A 20780-nucleotide genomic window follows, 5' to 3' on the forward strand; every position below is an offset into this window, starting at 1 on the left:
TAACGACTGTAAGGCCAATTATGAACGTAATTTGATACTTACGACTGATCATGCCCAGACGTGCTGAGTCAGAGAGAGTTGCATTCAGTCGGTGTTTAAAAACTGCTCCAGTCATTGGAAACAGTCTGTAAGTGTGTTCAGTTCATGTTTCAGCTATTCGTTATGTGTGTGCCCGGCATTAGGTTTGTTACCCAAATATCTTCAAGAGTTGCTGCACCAAAATGTTAGTACATATACAGCCAGATCATCTAATCATATTGTTTTTGTTTCCTTCCTTTCTTTTGTTTTGTTTTGTTTTTAATTCTCCTTTTTGAAATTTCTCTTGGATCTGTTTTGCCTCCATTGCTGCTTAAACAAGTGGACCCCGCAACTGCGTAGCTTAATGAGAGTCTGCAAATTAGTGCCTGACGAAAAAAAAAAGATATATTTCCAACATAACGTTTATTTATCTCTCATCCACCCGTGACCCACCCACAAATGGCCCGCCTGAGCCACGTATTATCCGCGGATATAACCGCATCACTAATTCACACATTTTAAGTGTGAAAGCTAGATTAAACATGGGGAGAGCGCCAAGCACAAGAAATGCTTGGCACTCTATATCTATATAAACATTTTAGTAGAGGTACTCCTAACTTTTTTCTGGAACTCCTAACTTTTTGAAGATGGGAGCACCAGTGTTACCAATTAAATGTTTTAATTTCGAGCCCTGGCGCAAGCCCACCATCCAATGCTGCAATCGACAGCTCATCCTCATCGCGAACCACAAATGAGAAATTAAGCTCACCCTGAGGCGAGCCGCCATGCATTTTAAATGCATGTTAAAACCAGGTGGAAACAAGGCCATGGTGAGCATCACTAATGTAAAGTGTAAGACAGCATGCGTGTGCATGCATAAGAGAGACAAAGAGAGAGAGAAAGCAAGGATACAATTAGAAGCAGTGGTGTAGTCTACGTGATACGCAGGTATACGCCGTATACCCACTAGAAAAGGCCAAGGATTTGCGTATACCCACTTAAAAAAAGCGTGAGGATACGTATCAACTTCGTTTTGTGTCAGAACTTTCACACTTTCATTCATAAATTCACCCCGTCTGTGTTTGCGAAGCGACGGATCGAATCGCGGAATCCAGTCACAAATGGAACTTGCTATATAAAGCAGAACGTCACAGAATTTGCTATTTTTGAATGAATAAATCAAAAGTAGCTGCTGTACAATCAATCAAATCTCGATATGGACTAGTGTCTATGAATATTAAAGCTAAAAGAGACTGCAATTGTTCTACGCGTCTCTGGGAATGAGCGCTCAGTGTGTGCTCCTCCACTACACACACACACACACACACACACACACACACACACAGAAGCACGCGTGACTCACGCTCGTGGTGTTTTCAGCGTTTCACTGTATTGAGACATGATGTAAGCTACACATGTGCATTTCATCGCAGAGCTGCTATGAGAGTCACTTGATGAGAATTTCACCATTTCATTTAATAAAACTATCGTCATTCATTCGTTTCATATACACACAGAAACTGTTATGTCTTTACGACAACCTGTCAAAATAAAAGTTCTGTATAACTTGAAGAAATTATAACAGAAATATAGTACTATTGCACGGAGTATACTTCAGGCCTAATAATAATAATAATAATAATAATAATAATAATACTAGTTTATTAAAACACACAGAAACTCAAATGTCTACAACCCACCAAAATAAAGTTCGGTCGAACTCAAATTAATTAGAAAGAAATTGCACAGTAAAATGTATTTAAAAAATTTTTTTTTTTCAAAAACACCATTTCTAAAAGTAATGGGGGGGGGGGTGTTATAGTATACTCACTACAAAAAACTAGACTACACCACTGATTAGAAGTGTTCCCTGCTCAGCGGCTCCTACACACCACTTCACCTCACACTTAACTTTACCACACACACATATTCTGCCTCACCTCAAACATTGCTCTCTGACTCCAATTAGATCCCAATCCTCTTGCCCAGATTGCTCATTTACATTTTAATAATTTAAAATCAATCTCTCTCCACACCTGAGAACTGATTCTGAACCCCCAGCACACACACAAACACACCCATACTGTACACACACACACACACACACACACACACACACGTGTGTGTGGTCATGTGTGAATGTATATATTCCTTATAAATCCACTCATCTGTTAGTAACCCACCTGGTGCTCTGGAACTGTGTGTGTGTGTGTGTGTGTGTGTGTGTGTGCGTGCTTCACTTCTTCTGCATGATCTCATATCTCCCGCAACATCAGCCATTAAACCAGATCCTTCCTCATGCCATGCTGAGAGATTTGAAAGTCATTTCGCTATGTGTGTGTGTGTGTGTGTGTGTGTGTGAGAGAGAGAGAGAGAGAGAGAGTTACCGAAGCACAATGAGCTCCATCCAGCGAGTGAACTCAAGTGCTTCGCTCCCATATGGGTGTTACACGAGGTCTATCTGTCAGCCCCTCTCTATCACTGACTAGAGAGACATCATACCCACACCCAAACTCCGCTTTACTGCCGCTCTAAGATTTCAAAGCACACTGTATTGTATGTGCTGTGCTGCAGTTTTAGAGGTGTGAGGTTGTACAGTTATAAGGGAGTTGCCTTACACGTAGGTTTACTATCCCTATATTCGACTAGAAAGTTTGATGTTGAAAATATGACAGTAAGGATGCCACTGGAATATTTGCATAATCAATTATGGGTTTTTCCTCTTTCTTAAGCCGTCTTCACACTGCAAAGGTGGCACACTGGACACAGAAGCTGCCTGTATCTATTTATTCATGTATCCATATATACTGCATATTACTATTAGTGGGCAATAGTTGTTGCTGACATCTTATAGAGCAGGGTGGCCGACGGCTGATATAAAGTCTATAATATAAATATCACATGCATAACCATCGCTACAATAACATTTGTATATATCTAAAATAACCAAACATTATTCATTTGAAAATGATTCAAAAAAATAATAATAATAAAAAGAAATTGTCTGAACATGATAAAGAACAAGTCCGTGAATTTTTACTTTGGAGAGCTTCTTCTTCTTGATTCTGTAGTATTATACAATGTTGATGAATAAAGATTTTGTTAAAAACATGAATACAAATGAAGTAATGACAGTAACCAACAGTGCACTCAATTATTCAGTAAGTCTGTGAGCACTTGGGGATCATATTTTCTCAAATAAATACAAGGAAATGCTCATTTTACATACAGCAGTGTTTCTTGAAAAAGTGGGCTGCAAGACCGTTCCGAGTGGGTCACGGAGTGTGTAGTCAAAGAAACAACAACAACAAATGCAACAAATGTTTTTCTGATGCAAGACTTTTGAAAGAGTTTGAAAGATGTGCACGAAAGCTGTTGACTCTTCTGCAAAGACTTTGCTCTTCTGAGACAAAACACGTTTTACCATTCCACTGCGCTACTTTTCCATTATTTTTCAATGTAAATGAACTACATTGATGTGTTTGACTGATTCAGTATCTGCTGTCAGATGAGATGATGTCAGGCTATATGTCAGTGTGATAATACAAATGTTATTTTCCTAAATTGTTATGGCCGGTTCACGCAGAAAGCATTATGCGGTTAAAATTACAGGCATGCAACATTGTAGTTACATTGTCAATTACGAAAAGTACGAAAAGCACCAATAAATTAAATAAGTGGTACGTTGTGTCTAAGCTGGGAAGGATTTGCATGTAGGTATGATGTTCATTCATCAGGATGAGTGTCCATATGTCTTATGTCTTATTAACAGCCCATGTTATTATTGTGTATTCACCATGGTAACTGTAGTTTCCGTAACCGTAACCAAAAATACCACCAATTCTATATTTTTGATGATGTATTAGGGATTTAAAACATGTTCCCTCATAACGTTGCTGGTTTAGGGTTTGATGAAATGTCATATATACCCACAACAAAGCATGGACCGGCTGCAGTCTTCAGACATTCTTCCAGTAGTTTCATCCGTAGTCTCTGCAGCTCCGGACTATCCCACTCCTCTGGATCAATGCCCCAGTACAGGTCCACCACCTGGGAAACACACATACACAGATATTTAAAACATCAAGATTTAGCCACTGAAACATTACAAACTTTTACCTAAACATTACACACACAATTTCCAGTTGCAACTTGCAAGATATAAAATACTTTCATTAAATTCATTCTAAAAATGATTGAACTCAAAAAGAAAAGTTTAGCAAAATGTTCTGGCTACTCTTTTTCTTTTCAATGAGAAAAAAAAGGGCATAGGATTTAGAGAGAGAACATTTCCGTAGACCTACTGTATATCAACACTCTTAACTAATGCCTAATTCTTTTTTATTACCAAGTAAGAAAGATCTGGGGAGTAATGAATGCCTGGGAGAGTATGAATTTCCACACTCTTTCAGCACACATTAGCACGTTAAAAGGAACCACAGGGAGAGGAATGAGGGAAGAGATAGAGAGAGACAGAGAGAAAGAAAGAAAGAAAGAAAGAAAGAAAGGAAGAGGGGAACGTAACAAGAAGAGCAATGCTGAGAATGTGTTCCTGCAGTCAGTTAAACACTACACTCATGCTGAGACACATTTTCCTGCTTACTGCTCACAATTAAGAGCCGCTAATAATTCTGAGTGTTTGTCTTTGAAGAACCTCACACAAAGCCATTCAAAAGGGTTATCCTTTATACTGATTATTATGAAGAACAATATGCTGAGCTGCCATATCATTTTCATTCAATTAGTTGAACTCATTTCTCCACATACACCGATGAGCCAAAACATTCTGACTACCTGCCTAATATGCTGTTGCTGCCAAAACAACGCCGACCCGATGAGGCATGGACTCTACAAGAAGACATTCTGTGGTATATGGCACCAAGACATTAGCAGCAGATCCTACAAGTCCTGTAGGTTGCAAGGTGGAACTTGTTGGTTCAGCACATCCCACAGATGCTCAATTGGATTGAGATCTGGAAAATTTGGAAGCCAGGACAACACCTTTAACTCTTGGCACTCAGAGTGGCAGGGTGCATTATCCAGCTGAAAGATGCCACTTCTGCCAGGGAACACCATTGTCATGAAGAGGTGTAACTGCAACCCACAAGCCTTTCCATTTCAGAGACACTCTGACCCAGTTTCCTTGCCATTACAATTTGGCCCTTGTCAAAGTCACTCAGATCTTTATTCCCGCCCATTTCTCCTGAATCTAACATGTTGATTACAAGAACTGATTGTTTGCTTACCATCTAATTTACCCAGACCGTAAAATGTGGCCTTGTTAGGAGATGATCAACGATATTTGCTTCACCTGTGACTGCTTATAATGTAATCAGTGTATACTGTACCCACCCACCCTACAAACCAGGATAGAAAGACATCTTAAAGGGGATTTCACATCTAGCTCATTATTCATGTTTTTGGCAAGCAGGGCAAGGCTGAGAGCTGGAGAAATGAGCGCTGCACAGCATGCTGGTCTCGAGTTCCATGGAGGAGCTACGGAAGGACTTAAGAAAGAATGACAAAGTGGAAGGGAGAGAGAGGGAACCACAGACCTGTGGCATTTATTTTGTTGTTTCTTTTATGTTAATAAGTCATTTTGTTTTGTTTTGAATTTTATTAAGTGATTTAAAAATTATGACAGATAATATCCAGACGGAATTTTCTTTAACATATTTATGGTACACTTCCTCTCCAAAATTTTGATTAAGGAAGATATTTTAGTGAAAGAAATTATTTTTGTTTTATTCAGCAAGGATGTAGCACAACTGTCATTGTTAAGAACAAGAAATGTTTCTGAGCACCAAACAGCATACTAGAAAGATTTCTGAATCATGTGACACTGAAGGCTGCTGAAAATTCCGCTTTGCCATCACAGGAATAAATTACACATAAAAAAATAAAATAATTATAATTATATTAAATTGTAACAATATTTTATTGTTTTATATATTTTTTTCCTGTATTCTGTATTCAGTATTTCTGATCAAATAAATGCAGCCTTGGTGAGCATAAGATTAAAAAAATCTTACCAACCCCAAACTTTTGAACGGTAGTTTATTTATTGTATTTGTACTGTAAAAGTGGTTGTTATTTATAGGCCAATTTCATAGAAACCAAAAGTTTGTATGATTCATTATATTTGGGAGCATGACTGTGATTAATTTGCAGTGGTGTTTGGACAGAGAAGTATGGAGCCCCACACATGGCATGCGGGGAAAAACAATATATTGTGGCCACGAATTAGGAATTCATTCCCACGAATTAAGAACTTGTTAGTAAACCGTGGCCACGAACTAAGAAATAGTTCCCATGAGTTCATTCGTTCCTTCATTTTGATTTAACTAAAACAAGTGAACAAATTATTAAGTGACAACGATTTAGTAAAACGAGGGAACAAATTAGTAAAATGTGCTGACGTATTAGTAGCCTATTCGTGGGAATTAATTGTTAATCCGTGGCCATGATATAAATGTTTTTTTTTGTGTGTTTTTTAGCATGTCATGTAAAAAGAAATTTAAACATTTAAGAAATTCTGGCCTTGACTTTTCATATATTCAGCTGTTTTTGCCCAAGTGTACATGCAGAAGCACAAATTAGCTGCTTAAAACACACAAACACAAACACAGATACTTTACACGTACACACACTTTTACATCCACACACCAAAAAAGCTGTACCTGAACTGATGGCAAAATAATAGAGGAACAAGAAATTGAGATAGAAAAATGGCTCCTGTCTTTGTGTGTGTATGTGGTACTGGACTTAATGAAGAGAGACAGGACATTTCCTCAGCACCAGTATGACAGGACACAGGAATATCCCTGGACACATTTGTCAGAATCAATGTCACTGGCGCAGATAATTCAAATGGCAAACACGCTTCAGGGGGAATCTCTCCCTGCTGCACGCATGCGAGCGCGTCTCGCTGAAGGACTCGGTAATCAAGTATGTGTTTCTGTGTGTGCTGATCACGTCTGTTCAATGTGTGAGTATGAGTGTGATTTGTTTAATTTGATGTTGTTTTAATGTGTCTATGCTGGTTACGTTTTTTTCTTTCTCTTTCTCACAATCTAAAGCAAGTCCAATAAAATTCTGGTGTCATTCACATAGCTCTTTAGGACCCCAAACACATTTCTTTTGCTCGGCTGGCAAAAACCAAGCCACTGTGAGCCTTGCCTTCCTTCCAGACTTCATTTAACGAATTCAATCATGGCTTCCATCCAAGAGCACATAAAGCACAAGAGACTCCCTACATAATGTGAACTCTACACTCAAGCTCTCTATGCTAATCAAACTTCTAAGAAGAGAGAAATACTTCATATGAAAAATGTCTTGCTTCTGTAAGTATACATTATAATGTCAAGGGGAAAATCCATGGCAATTTTTCCCCCTCAATCCATCCAAATTTTCCCTCACTGTCATGAAAAATGATAACACTTTACAATAAAGTTTTTTTTTTTTTATTAGTTCATGACCTAAATGATTAACTAATGGAAATGTAGTTTTTGCAGCATTTACTACAGTAAAAAAAAAAAAGTAGATTTGCAAAAATGTAGATTCAAATTTGTAAGTTACCGTATTTCAATGACTGACTTTATTAACTCCTACTGTAAGTAACACTACTTTGTTTTGTCAATTTTAATTTGTTTATTCACTAAATGTAAAATGCCTGGTTGACCAATAAATTTGTGAAGGCAACTACAAATTTCTTATTTTTAAACTAGTAACAAACTGATGTATAATATATATTATAGTTTCATAGGACATTTCACATGTGAAGTAAGCTATGACATCTTTGTTTCTGAATGAGCAAGTAGGCTATATCAGACAGTAACTGTATCCTACAACAGTAAACACATAATTTATTCATGCTTCAGTGCATGCTGGGAACTCACAACCCCTTAAAATTTCAGCTATATTTGTTCAATATAACATTATTTGTTCAGACAACTGTTTCACTATTTGGGACAACATTTGGGAGGATTCTGTTGGTCTAACATCTGTTTTTATGTACAGTATTTGTTTCACATTACACGAGGAATTCACATTTCTTAGTATTTGTGAATCAAAAGGTCCCATAAACTAGAAAATATGTAGCTTCTTTTTTTTACAGTGTGTAACTCAGTGTTAATTACATGTTAATTTATAGGTCATTTAATAAATATGCTAGTGTTTATTGTTAAAGGGGTCATATAATGGTACATGCACTTTTACAAGTTGGTTGTACTGAAATGTGTGTTGGCAGTGCCTGTACACAACCATCATAAAATGATAAAAATCCATCCAGTGTTCTTCTTATATGTTTTCCCCTGTCTCAAATCAAGCTGTTCGACCTTGTGACGTCACACGGTCGGACGCCCCTCCCACGATTGTTGATTGACAGCTGCGCTTCAACACAGACCCGCCCTCGCTCGTGAGCGAGCTGTCATCATAGTCCGCATTGTTGATACGCTGGAGCACTGTCTATGAGCAGAATGGCGTCTAAGCGATTGTGGTGTTCTGTTCTTGGGTGCAATAAGGGACACAGCAGTCATTTTGATGTTCCTAAATCCGAACCGCTGAAGACGCAGTGACTGAGTTTTGTTTTCGAAGGGAATATTCCCCACGATCAACGTCAATGCTTTCATGTTTGCGCGAATCATTTCACCAGACTGCTTTATAAACGAGAACATTGAAAAAGGTATTAGCTCCTGTCTGAGTATGTGTTGTTTATGTGCCTAATAACTGTCATAGTCTCACAGACTGGTTATTTTTTAAACGGACAAGCCTACATTTACCGAAAAAAAGTTTTTCATGACCATTAACGTTAGCTGTAACATCAGTCTGTCAATGAACTAAAGTATACATCAGTAAACACATAGCGTTCGTATCTCACTACCCTGCCAGTACATACAAAGATAGATCAAAGTGACATTACGTTAACCAACCATTCAGAAACGTCCTGTTTTCCGACTCCGGTTCAAATTGATACGGTTGCACAGTGTCCTCAGAGACTCCCGCTGCCATTCTTCAAAATATACCCTCAACTGTTGTCAAGGCAACACTCCACGTGTGTTGTTGTAGCAAAACGCCCACAGAACAGAGGGGCGGGGTGAGCAAAGCTCATTATCATTTAAAGACACATGCACTTAAACGGTGTGCTGAAAACAGAGCTGTTTTTGACCAGGTAAAATTAGTGTTTTCTTACAATACTAATGAGAATTTTTAATTAAAGTATATTACAAACTTTTAATTTAGACCCTAAAGAATCATATTAGCTTGTACAAAAACGGCATTATATGACCCCTTTAATGCCTCTTGTTCATTCATAATAATTAATAATAATGCATTAGTACTAGGGCTGCACGATTAATCGCAATAAAACCGCACGCGATTTGGCAAAGGCTGCGATTATTTTAAGCGCAGCTTGTCAGTGGAGTGCGGCTGATCGGTAGTAAACACTGCCCCATTTGAACACCAGAGGGCGCTCTCACGCAAACACGCTAAATATGCCCCGCCGCAGAAGTACAATAACGGCGCATCATTCCAGGAAATCTCTGTCGCTGTAGCTGAATAGTCAGAATATTGAAACGCTTTGATTAAACATGACTTATAAATGCACGACTGCCTTATTCTGTGTCAGAAGCTCATCATCTCACAGAAGGAGGAGCTCAACTGTCCTTATGAAGTGAGTTTGGAGTAAATGCATGTTATTAAATGTTGCATGTTATTAAAACGAGGTTCATAAATGATTCTCGTGTTTGGAAATATATTTGACTCGTGTTGTTTTTTTCAAATGCACGTTATAAGTGACTCAAACTCACAGTGCTTTCAGATGGAGCAGCGTTTACAGAGCCGTACATCAATGACAAACTGCGCATAAAAAATAATCGCAGCCTTTGCGATTTTAAAATCGCGATAAGCGATCTCGATTTAAGTGCGATTACATGGAAATTGCGATTAATCGTGCAGCCCTAATTAGTACTTGTAAATGTTAACATGAATCTAGATTAATAAATGCTTCAGTTACGATGCGGGCACAGTTGTCTCCTGCTCATATAAACACCATCTTGACCACAGTAACGAGTATCAAGTTAGGCCAGGCCATCACTGTCAAACATTTTCAAAGGGTTCTGGGTCTTCTGGCAGCAGCGTCCAACATGATTCCTTTTGGCCTGCTGTATATGAGGGCCCTGCAGTGGTGGCTCAGGACCAGAGGGTTTTCCCCGAGGGGGAACCCATTTCGCACGATCAAAGTAACGTGCAGATGCCTTCGTTCTTTGGTCATGTGGAAGAAACCATGGTTCCTGTCCCAGGGCCCTGTGCTGGGAGCACCGTGTCAGAGAAAAATAGGGACCACGGATGCGTCCCTCACAGGCTGGGGAGCGGTCATGGAAGGCCGCTATACCAGGGGTCTTTGGAAGGACCACCATCTTTCGTGGCACATCAATTGCCTGGAGATGTTGGCAGTATTTCTGGCTCTCAGACATTTCCTTCTGGACCTCAGAGGCCATCATGTTCTAGTGCGAACAGACAATACGTCGGTGGTCTCATATATAAATCGACAGGGGGGCCTGAGATCGCGCCCTCTATGCAGACTGGCACATCAGGTTCTTCTGTGGTCCCAGGGCAAACTACTCTCAATCAGAGCAATGTTTATTCCCGAGACAAAAATGTGGGAGCAGACATCCTGTCGAGGCAGGGGCTGAGGCCCGGGGAATGGAGACACCACCCCGAGACAGTGGAGCTGATATGGAGGGAGTTCGGTCAGGCGGAAGTGGATCTGTTCGCTTCTCACGAGAACACTCACTCGCACTCTGGTTTTACTTCACGCATCCAGCTCCCTTGGGACTGGATGCCATGGTGCAGGCATGGCCGAGGCAACGTCTGTACGCATTTTCCCCGATCGCTCTGCTCCCAGGGGATCTAGAGAGGGTCCGGCGGCACAGGATCAGCATGCTCCTAGTAGCCCCGTACTGGCCGGCCTGAGTATGGTTTTCAGACATTATAGCTCCTCTAGCAGGCCCTCCGTGGCAAATCCCGATCAGGAGGGACCTTCTTTCTCAGACCGGGGGCACAATACTTCACCCTCGGCCAGAGCTGTGGAAGCTGTGGGTCTGGCCCCTTAGGGGGACCAACTTGTAAATGCTGGTCTCTCAACTGAGGTTGTTGAGACTATCCTAAACTCTAGAGCCCCCTCCACGAGGAAACTGTATGCATTAAAATGGAATGTATTCAACTTATGGTGCAGAGAACATCAGTTGGACCCAGTTAACTGCCCAGTGGCTTCAGTGCTGGAGTTCCTCCTGAGTCGCTTCTCTGACGGGCTCTCCCAGTCCACGCTTAAGGTCTATGTGGCAGCTGTAGCTGCCTTCCACATGCCTCTAAGGGTGGGCACCTTGGGGAGACACCCACTTATAGTACGTTTCCTTCGTGGAGCTAGGAGGATGAGGCCTGTCGTGGGGGGTCCCCACTTGGGACCTGACAGTGGTTCTTGAAGGGTTATCCCTGGCACCCTTCGAACCTTTGGACGAGGTGTCTGAGAAATTTGTATCTTTAAAAGTAGCTTTCCTGCTGGCTATTACGTCCCTAAAAAGAGTCAGGGACCTGCAGGCGCTATCCGTCTCGCCCTCTTGCCTCGAGTTCGCTCCTGGCAGAGTGAGAGCTATTCTCCACCCTAGACCCGGCTATGTGCCTAAGGTGCTGACAAATGTGGCACAGTCTATAATTCTACAGGCATTTCATCCTCCACCGCATGTGTCGGATGATCAAGCTAGATTACATCTGCTATGCTTGGTCCGAGCTCTGGAGGCCTATGTACACAGGTCCTCGGGCTGGAGGAAGTCGGACCAGCTGCTCGTGTGTTTTGGGTCACCTAGAAAGGGTTCCCCTGCTTCTAAGCAAACTGTCAGCAGGTGGATAGTAGAGGCTATTTCCTCAGCTTACGAGGCGCGCAACTTGCCTTCGCCTCTTCTGATAAAAGCCCACTCAACTAGAGGAGTGGCTTCCTCTAAAGCCCTGCTAGCAGGGGTTTCCCTTCAAGAGGTCTGTGATGCCATTGGCTGAGCCTCCCCACACACCTTCATAAGACATTACAGTCTGGATCTTCCCTCTACACTGGGTTCACAAGTTCTCTCGTCTTGAGTGTGCCAGATTGCTTCACACCAGGGCGTGTATCTCTCAGTGTGGCGCAGTGGGCATTTCGTTCCCCAATGTGTCGACTTTCGACACAGCGCGAGTTCCCTCGAAAAGGAATGTCTCGGGTTACGACTATAACCCTTGTTCCCTGAGAAGGGAACGAGACGCTGTGTCCCTCGGCCACACTTCCTGCGCTCCTGAGAACGACTTGCTTCGACCAATCAGAAGCTGACGCTGTTGTGATCCGGCGTCCCTTTATAGCTTCTGCATCACCGTCACATGCAACGTCACGAGTGACGTAATGACGCAACACCAATCAAGATTGGACTAGTTCCATACAGGCTTTAGATGCGTCATGCTGAAGGTGTTCCCCAATGTTCCCTTCTCAGGGAACGAGGGTTACAGTCGTAACCCGAAACGATTTCTTTAAGTGAACAGCATCATACTTATAGTTTACTATTTATATATTATTTTTGCACTTAAAATATACTACTAAGTTTTTATTTAGGTATTACTTTTTTATACTTGAAATATAACTTCAACTGTATAACTCTTTTCATTTTAAAAACATTTCATTCTAGCTTCCTGCATTCTTTTTTATCAACACTTGAATGTAGGTACGTTTCTTTAAAAAAGCAACATTTTAAACAAACGCTGAGAAATTTTTTCGCATTCTTGTCAAATACAATGTCCGGATCGGATTCAGAACAATGATAAAAAAAAAATAGAGGGAGTAGTTGCATCCATCAACAGGATAGCAACATAGCTTCACAGTCTTTTCCTCTTCATGGGTTCGATATTTCATTCGCTAACGTTAGGCAGTTTTGAACTTATATGCTGTTTAATGTTTGATGATCGTGATATTTTACATTTGTGTAAGCAATCTTCTATCACTTATTTCTGCTTCTTCTTCATCTGTGTTTTGATCCAGAGATAATGTACTAGGATATGCGAAATAGTGCCCCCTACCATATAACAGTGAAAACATGGATAGCCGGAAAATTCAGTCAATGGATTGAAATTGACTGAAATTCAGTCAATGAAAGAGTAAAGCTTATTTGAAGTTAATTCCTATGTACATTACTAGTGGACTCGCCAACACAAAAATCCAGATACTCAGAATTAGGAACATATCTGCTTTCTTTATAAATCAATATTTTCAAATGATGCAAATTTATAAGACAGTATGTAAAACTATGTGAAAAAAAGTATTTAATAGGCTACTCAATCAAAAGATTAAACACTTCTACAAGCCAAGTATAATTAGAATACTTAATTATACTTTTATGTATATCAAGATTGAGTACAAGTATATTCCAAATATACTTAAACTTTTAGGGCCCTATCTTGCACCCAGCGCAATTGACTTTGAACACCGACGCATGTATCATTCCTATTTTGCACCCGCACACAGCGGACTTTTCCCACCACAGACGCACGCCGGTAAACTAAGGAGTGAACTTGCACTCCCGGGGGCGGTGCAGCGAAAAGAGGAGGCATGTTTCGGCGCAAACGTTCCCTGATGCTATTTTGCAGGTTTAGAAAACAATTCCGCCACTGACCAGGAAAAACCTAGTCTAAAGTCAGTGGCGCGTTGTGCATGTTATTCATATGCTATTTTAAGGGCGCATGCTTGGCCATAATCAATGTAGCGTGTGCACAACGTGCATACACTTTGATTCTCTCATCTACACAGAAGCAGCAGTTTTCATTTTTGCAAATCCTACATTATTACAAGGAAAAATATTAACACACGAAGGGAAATCATTGTTGTGTCCATGAAGATGTGAAAAAATAGGCATAAATCTAGCTTACACATTTACCCAAATTATTATACGCCTGTTGAACCGAAGCTAATTTGGGTGGGTTTCTCCCATCCCCAATGTCACTTCTCTGTGTTTTACGGCCCTGATGAGAACGTCGGTCTCCTCGGCTGTGAACCGCTCCTGGCTCTTAAAGGGAATGTGAGATGTCGCTCTGATTGGTTTATTTCACGTTACGCCCAAACCACACCTATGAATAATGAAGCTACTTCAGACCAACCCATTTTAGATTTGCGTCAGACGCAAGAGTCATTTATCCCGCCGGTATAATAGCAACAGCGCCCAAGACCCGCCCACAAAGTTACTTGCGTTTCGCCCTTGATACTTGCGTTTCAGATCGTTAAAATAGGGCCCTTAAAGTTAAGTATACTTAAGTGCAATTTTAAGTATATTTATGAGAAGCACATAAATTATATTTCTGAGAAATACATAAAAAGTAGACTGAAAATATCCCTACGTATTTTTAGTTTTAAAGAAGTAAACTTATAGCTCACTTGAATAAACTTTTTCATAAGGGAACTTATAGGCTTCAAGTGACATGGTCAGGTTTGATCATGCTTTGTAATTGGCAGATCACAGTAAAGACTAGCCAGAAGTTTTCTACTTTGCTGGATTGTGTTTTGGCTGCTGGCTGTGGAGTAAGTGGTGGGAGAACAGAGTGAATGCAATCAGTCATGCTTTCACACACACATACACAAACAAACACGCACGCACACGCACACATGCACGCGCGCTGACACTCGTGCACAAACACTTACACACATTGAGCTTGATGGATCTTAACTATTAACTAACCAAGCAATTAGAGTGTGACAGCACAGCCCCCGGGAAAGACTGATAACAAGGTATATAGAAGGTTTAGAAGCCCAAACATCTGGACATGACAACACAGACGACAAACACATCCTGCTCAGGTTTCACTGAATGACTGAAAGAGGGACACAGGGAGATAATTAGCTTGCATCTGATGCTTTTCAAAAAACAAACCTGAGAAAATGAATCAAGGAGCTGACAGACACTAAAAAAGCTGTGATGTTCAGCAAAACAATGATATTTTTGGGACCTAAAGCATAAGTTTTGTAATGAGTGGATGAGTTAACAAAATCCACCATAGCGTATTAGCGTATTCCCTGTATGCTAACATGAGAAATATTTTATGAACACAGCGTCTGCCACTGATTCTTTAAATTACGACAGCTGTCATCTACTTTAATGATGCCCATATATGTAAATGACAACCTAATCATATTGTTATGAACTATGAAAACAGCTCAATTTTAAATGGTATCATGAGCAAAGAACTAATTCAGATACTGACTTCTGTTTTATTGCTTTCCTTAATGCATTAAAGCCCACATCTAAACCACATAGGACTACACAATCATGTTTTTTTAAAGAAAACACATGCATAATGAGTATCATTAAACACAGTATATTACAACCCGGCGTGGAGTAAAATAGACTGAAAAGCTGTCATTTTCCACTAATAGTGCATCCATAGAAATGATGATGAGGTTTACTCAGCTACTGAGGGCTCTGGCCATAAAATTTCATAACATGAGGCAAATATGACTGTATTTACATAATTGCACAGCTCAAACTGAGGATTTGCAAACATAATGCTCCATAAATCCCAAATGGCTGGTGATAAAGGGTAAAAGAGTATCAATGTCAATGCTGCAAAAGTTCTAGATTTAAATTCGAAACTTGCCCTGGTAAGACATTTGAAGCGACATCAGACTAGGTAACCATAAACTAGTCTCTCAAACCGAACCATAGGACAATTCACAGACAAAACAACTCAAGCACTGTTGTTGACAGGTTTTAATACTTTCAGGCTTCACTGCATCTATAATCTGTCTTCAAAGAACCACGTCTCGCGCTTCTTCTTCTCTTTTCTGCTCGGTTTTCACGATTATACAGAGAACTTTCTGATGATACCTTGGAGATGGAATGAAAGGGAATGAAAGCATGCAGAAAACTATCAGAGAAAACAACCCACAGAACAGCCTTGAATTAAAGAACAGGCACGTCTTTGCATGTGACTGGAGAAATAAACGTAAAAAAAATCTGCTGTTATGAACAATCTGGTTGAACTAAAATGGCTAGGCATCTGGTGACATGCTATCGATTACTTAATGGTGACATGAATTTACTGTTACAAAAATGTAGGGGAAAACAATACTGTATATCAGGGCCATATTGGTTAGTTATTGTTTATTTATAGACAGCCGGTTTGGGGTCTGTAAGATTTTCTTTTTGTTGTTGAAAGAATTCTCTTATGTTCACCAAATCTGCTTTTATTTAAACAATAATACAGTAAAACATACTGTGAAATTGTATTAGAATAAAAAAAAATGGTTTACTGTTTTAATGTTTTGAAATGTAATTTATTTTTTATGTCTATTTATATGTATGTCTTTTTTTAACATAGTGTTACTTAGGCGTTAATTATTAAGTCAACCGTCCAGCTAAATCATTATTTTAGGCTTACAATAGTAGTAATATATATGGATAAGGTTCTGAACACAATTTTTTATGAAAAATGAAACAAAAACCAAATCTCCAATAAGGTCCAGAATGTTATACATTAGTATTACATTGTAACACATTACTAATTAAATTAATCACCTTGAACTGGGGTATGATATACTTTGAGAGAGAAAATAGTTTTTGCTCTTTTTTCATTTATTCTGAACTAGCACACTGACTCATATATAATTACACAGACTACAAACGGATATACTGTATCAGTAAGCAAAAATTGTAATCTAAGATTCGGTTTGGCATGGCCTCCTGCGGCGATCACAACTTCTGCAAAATAGAAAATGTTCATCTAATTGGTAAACACCACAAGAGTCAAATAGTTTGATATCCTGAAGTTATGAGCAGATTTCATGATGAGATTCAAAACGACTGAGAGGAGGATACAAACATCTTTACAATGCAGTTGTCAGTTTCAGCCTGATGAAAAGGCCCACAGATTCTCCTGAGAAGAGTTATGATTTATCATCCTTCTGGCTTCTGTCTCTACATGAACGTATCACTTTAGGAGAAGACAAATGAGTCCTCTGATGGCCCCCATTAAGGGCCAATTAAAAGAGAAATATGATACTCCAACGTGTATGGTAGTCGAACACTATATCTTACGCTTAAAACAAGAAGATAAGAAGGAGCACAACCATCTATGAGAGCAAAAGTTGGAGGGAAACAGGCACGCCGGGAAATGAGAAGAGTAAGATAGAGAAAGGCAGAAAGCAAGGAATAAAAAGGCATGTCAGAAGTCCCCTGATTTAAGAGGCTGTTAGCTCCCCCACCCCGGAGAGAGAACCATGTTCCTCAACCCCTTGGAGCAGTCACCAATCTCCATGCCTTCATTTCATCTCACATACTACCCACAATGCACTGCCCTTGAGTGCCTCTGCAATTAGACTACTGCTATGGCAACCAGCTGCCTAGCCTGCTTGCCTTTTCAATTTAGATTGAGAGAGAGAGAGAGAGAGAGAGAGAGAGAGTTATGCCTGGAATTAAATGGCCGATTTCTTCTTTTTTTTTTCTGCAAATGGCTAATCGATGCATTCCATCTGAAAATGTAGAAGCCCACCTCAATTCCATGCAAATCCAAAGATCAACAAGCCAACAGCAAGACCTCCAAACCCTGAGATGAATGAGCGTTTGTATTTCGGTCCTTCTAGCTTTTCATCTCTGTCTCTCTCTGTCTCTTTCTGTTTACCCTTCGGTTATTTTCCATCCCTTTTTCTCACCTTCTCATCTGCTGAAGCACCAATGAGTGCTGACATATCCAATGTGCTCTCACCAGCATGGAGCACTTACACAACAGGGCATGAATTCCCAGGGTGACCAGAGGGGTTGGGGTTGGATTCATAGCCTGCTGAGGAGTGCGAATGAGCCACCAAATGATGGTTGCATAGGGCTGTGTTCCAGTCCACTTTTAAACACAAGCACTTCCCCTCGGGGGAATCCCAGCCACCATTTTGAAGAGCGTTTCACTTCGTGAAGTGGACGAGGGAAGTTTATATGGACAGACCCTCGCGCCCTCGATTTTGATACCACAATGCAACAGGATTGTGACGTCAACGCATATTGCGTTTAATTTACCCCACCAAAAACTCTATGATATCTTAATTATATATATATATTTTAACTAAACAACTCAAACACACCTATATACATATAGAATGCTGCATTAAACAATTTCGTAAGGTACATTTTTTTATAATAAATCAACCCCATAGTGGATTCTAAGTGATCAAGGGCTTAGCACGTTTCAATTCAGCCTATTGCAAAGGTTCCGCCAGTAGTGGGCAATCATGTCACGTAAGCAATCACATCCGAGTGAACGAGGCGGAGGGAAGTTAGCGAGTGAAGGGCATGACAATTTTGGACTGGAACTCTACCACCTTTATAACCTCAAGCAAGGCAATTAAGTCTGGCACAAACTGCTTCTATGCTTTTTTCCCCAGTACACTTTCCTGGGTTAACTCACGTATTCAGGATGTCATAAAGTCCAATAGTTCCACAGGAAAGTTCTAAAGGATATTCATTTGATCACAATAACATAACAAAAGATATAGGAGAGAGTAGGACCAGTTGTCACAATCTCTATACATTCAAAGATTATATATAATCTCTAACTATAAGGTTTGGCGTCAAAAGTCCAATTGGGCATTTTCTCCAGCAGTAGTTTGTGTCTAGTTCGTGATTAAACGGAAATAGCGACAGATATTCTTTTCATATTTTGGCATACATCCAGATGTAACAAATTATTGCAAAAAAAATAAATAAATATATATATATATATAGGGCAGGGTCTTGGTTTTATTCATTGGTTGTTGATTGGATTTGGAGATTTGGCTGTTGCACTTAAAAATAAATGCAAGCATGAAGTTGATTATGGAGGGGCAGGGTTCAAGGGTACTAAATGATTGAAGAATTCTGCCATACGTCATCAGAGAAGTCTGTCATTTCACTTGGAGATTATGAGTTATGGCATTTTAATGAAAGCTAGCCTACACTGTAACTTTTTTTTAAATGAACAAAATTTTAATAATGAGCGAGTACAACATAAAACCATCTCCCAAATAGTGTTTCCCTTTCGAATGGGAACAATGACATTGGCCGGCGACAGCCTGTAACCATGGGCACAGCGCTGCACTTCAAGCCATCAGATTAATTCGTGCAGAATAGCGAAGCCAAAGCACAACTCACGTAATTACCAAAACAATGTTCCTCCTTAACGTTTAGTTTTATGCATTAACTGCTAGATGGTCAAACATTACATAGTAGCTTTAAACATTACGTGTCACGGGAAACTGAGGAATCAAAGACGGCAGGCAGAGATGAGGGATCCAAATGCAGGGAGCTTTTAATGAAAATAAACAATCATAACATAATTCAGGAACAAAATCACTCTGAGGAAAAACAAAGAAAACACGGGGAACCACAGAAAACCAGCATGACATAAAACAACGACCGACAGAGAACCAGAGAATACAAGTGCTAATAAACAGAGGGGTAAACGAGCTTAACAAGGTAAAATAACACACCTGGAGCAGACTAATGAATATGGAAAAAACTACAACACTATAACCTGGCCACATGAAACAGGACACAGGAAAGAACACAGAAACGAGGCACAGAGAAACTTCAACATAAAAGTCATACAGAGCACAAGACACAGAAGCAGATCTGACATTAGAGGTCAAATAGTTTTTTTTTTTTTTTTTTACATATACATAGTTCACAATAAGATCTATAACATGCAATTACAAAATGGACAGGGTAAAAAAAAAAACTGGGTGCCTCTCATTGTTAATTTTTGCATCCTGTCCTTGCTTCCTTTCCTTGTGTTTTAGCTCCACCCATTTAGGATGCAAGGAAAGAAAATGAGAACGGAGGAATCGATGGAATTAGTGACGCTTGAGTGACCAAGAACATCCCAATATACAAATATATTGCGATGTTCTTGGTCACTCAAGCGTTTAAAGGCACACTATGCAGTTTCCGTTTTTCTCAAACAGCGACCCCTAGAGTCGCGGTGAAGTATTTGTATTTAACGTTACTGTCGTAAATACCACTCACGCAGTGCCGTCTCTGCACTCTTCCGACCGCGCTTTCTTCGTTTTCTTCGTCGACTCTGCCATGATTCACGTCTGAAATGCGTGCTAGTGTCTTCCATAGAGGCTGCTTCATTTGTTGTTGATGTATGTGACGTCGTGCCGTAAAACAAGTCGTGATTCTCGCGAGATTTGTCGGCCGACACATGCTACCGGGATGATTCACCCTACTACGAGTTCGTTTACCATCTAAATGATTTTGAAGCTGTTATATTAAGGTACAAATCTTGCATAGTGTGCCTTTAATTGCAGGTTCCATTGTGACCCTCTATGCTACCCAATGTAGTGTGACACCATGCCCCACAACTTAAAGCATCAGTCTTGTGTTCAGCAAGATAAACCTAATTACCATTATCACTCTCAAAAACTGTATGAACATACAAATGCTTTTCATATGCTTTTCAGCATCTTCTGCGAATCCAACTATTTATACATGTGTTTGTATGTATATCAGTTGGTTCAGTAAGCTACCTGACACATTTAGACTTGACTCCAACCCTGTAATCAAACCTCGCCGTCGTCATGGCAGCCAAACAGTATTACCAGCAATGTGCAAGTGCCTACAGCTCTTTTGCGCTCTCATTGGATTATTGAGCCCATCATTAAGAAGTGTTGTTAGAATGAAAACAGGACTTTGTGCTTGTGTGTGTGTGTGTGTGTGTGTGATGTGTGAAGACTGGGC

General features: G+C 40.1%; 1 protein-coding gene across 2 annotated transcripts in view; it reads right to left on the reverse strand.

Moving 5' to 3' along the window:
- The window catches only part of nwd2 (NACHT and WD repeat domain containing 2), a 73680-nt gene that overhangs the window by 30100 nt on the left and 22800 nt on the right, over nucleotides 1–20780 (reverse strand). For both annotated transcript variants that reach the window (XM_084405133.1, XM_084405132.1), the window contains exon 4: nucleotides 3952–4068. In XM_084405133.1, coding sequence (XP_084261259.1) covers nucleotides 3952–4068 — 117 coding nt within the window. The remainder of the gene's footprint in view (nucleotides 1–3951; nucleotides 4069–20780) is intronic.

Source organism: Rutilus rutilus, assembly GCF_951802725.1.
Source record: "Rutilus rutilus genome assembly, chromosome: 3".
Taxonomy (NCBI): Eukaryota; Metazoa; Chordata; class Actinopteri; order Cypriniformes; family Leuciscidae; genus Rutilus; species Rutilus rutilus.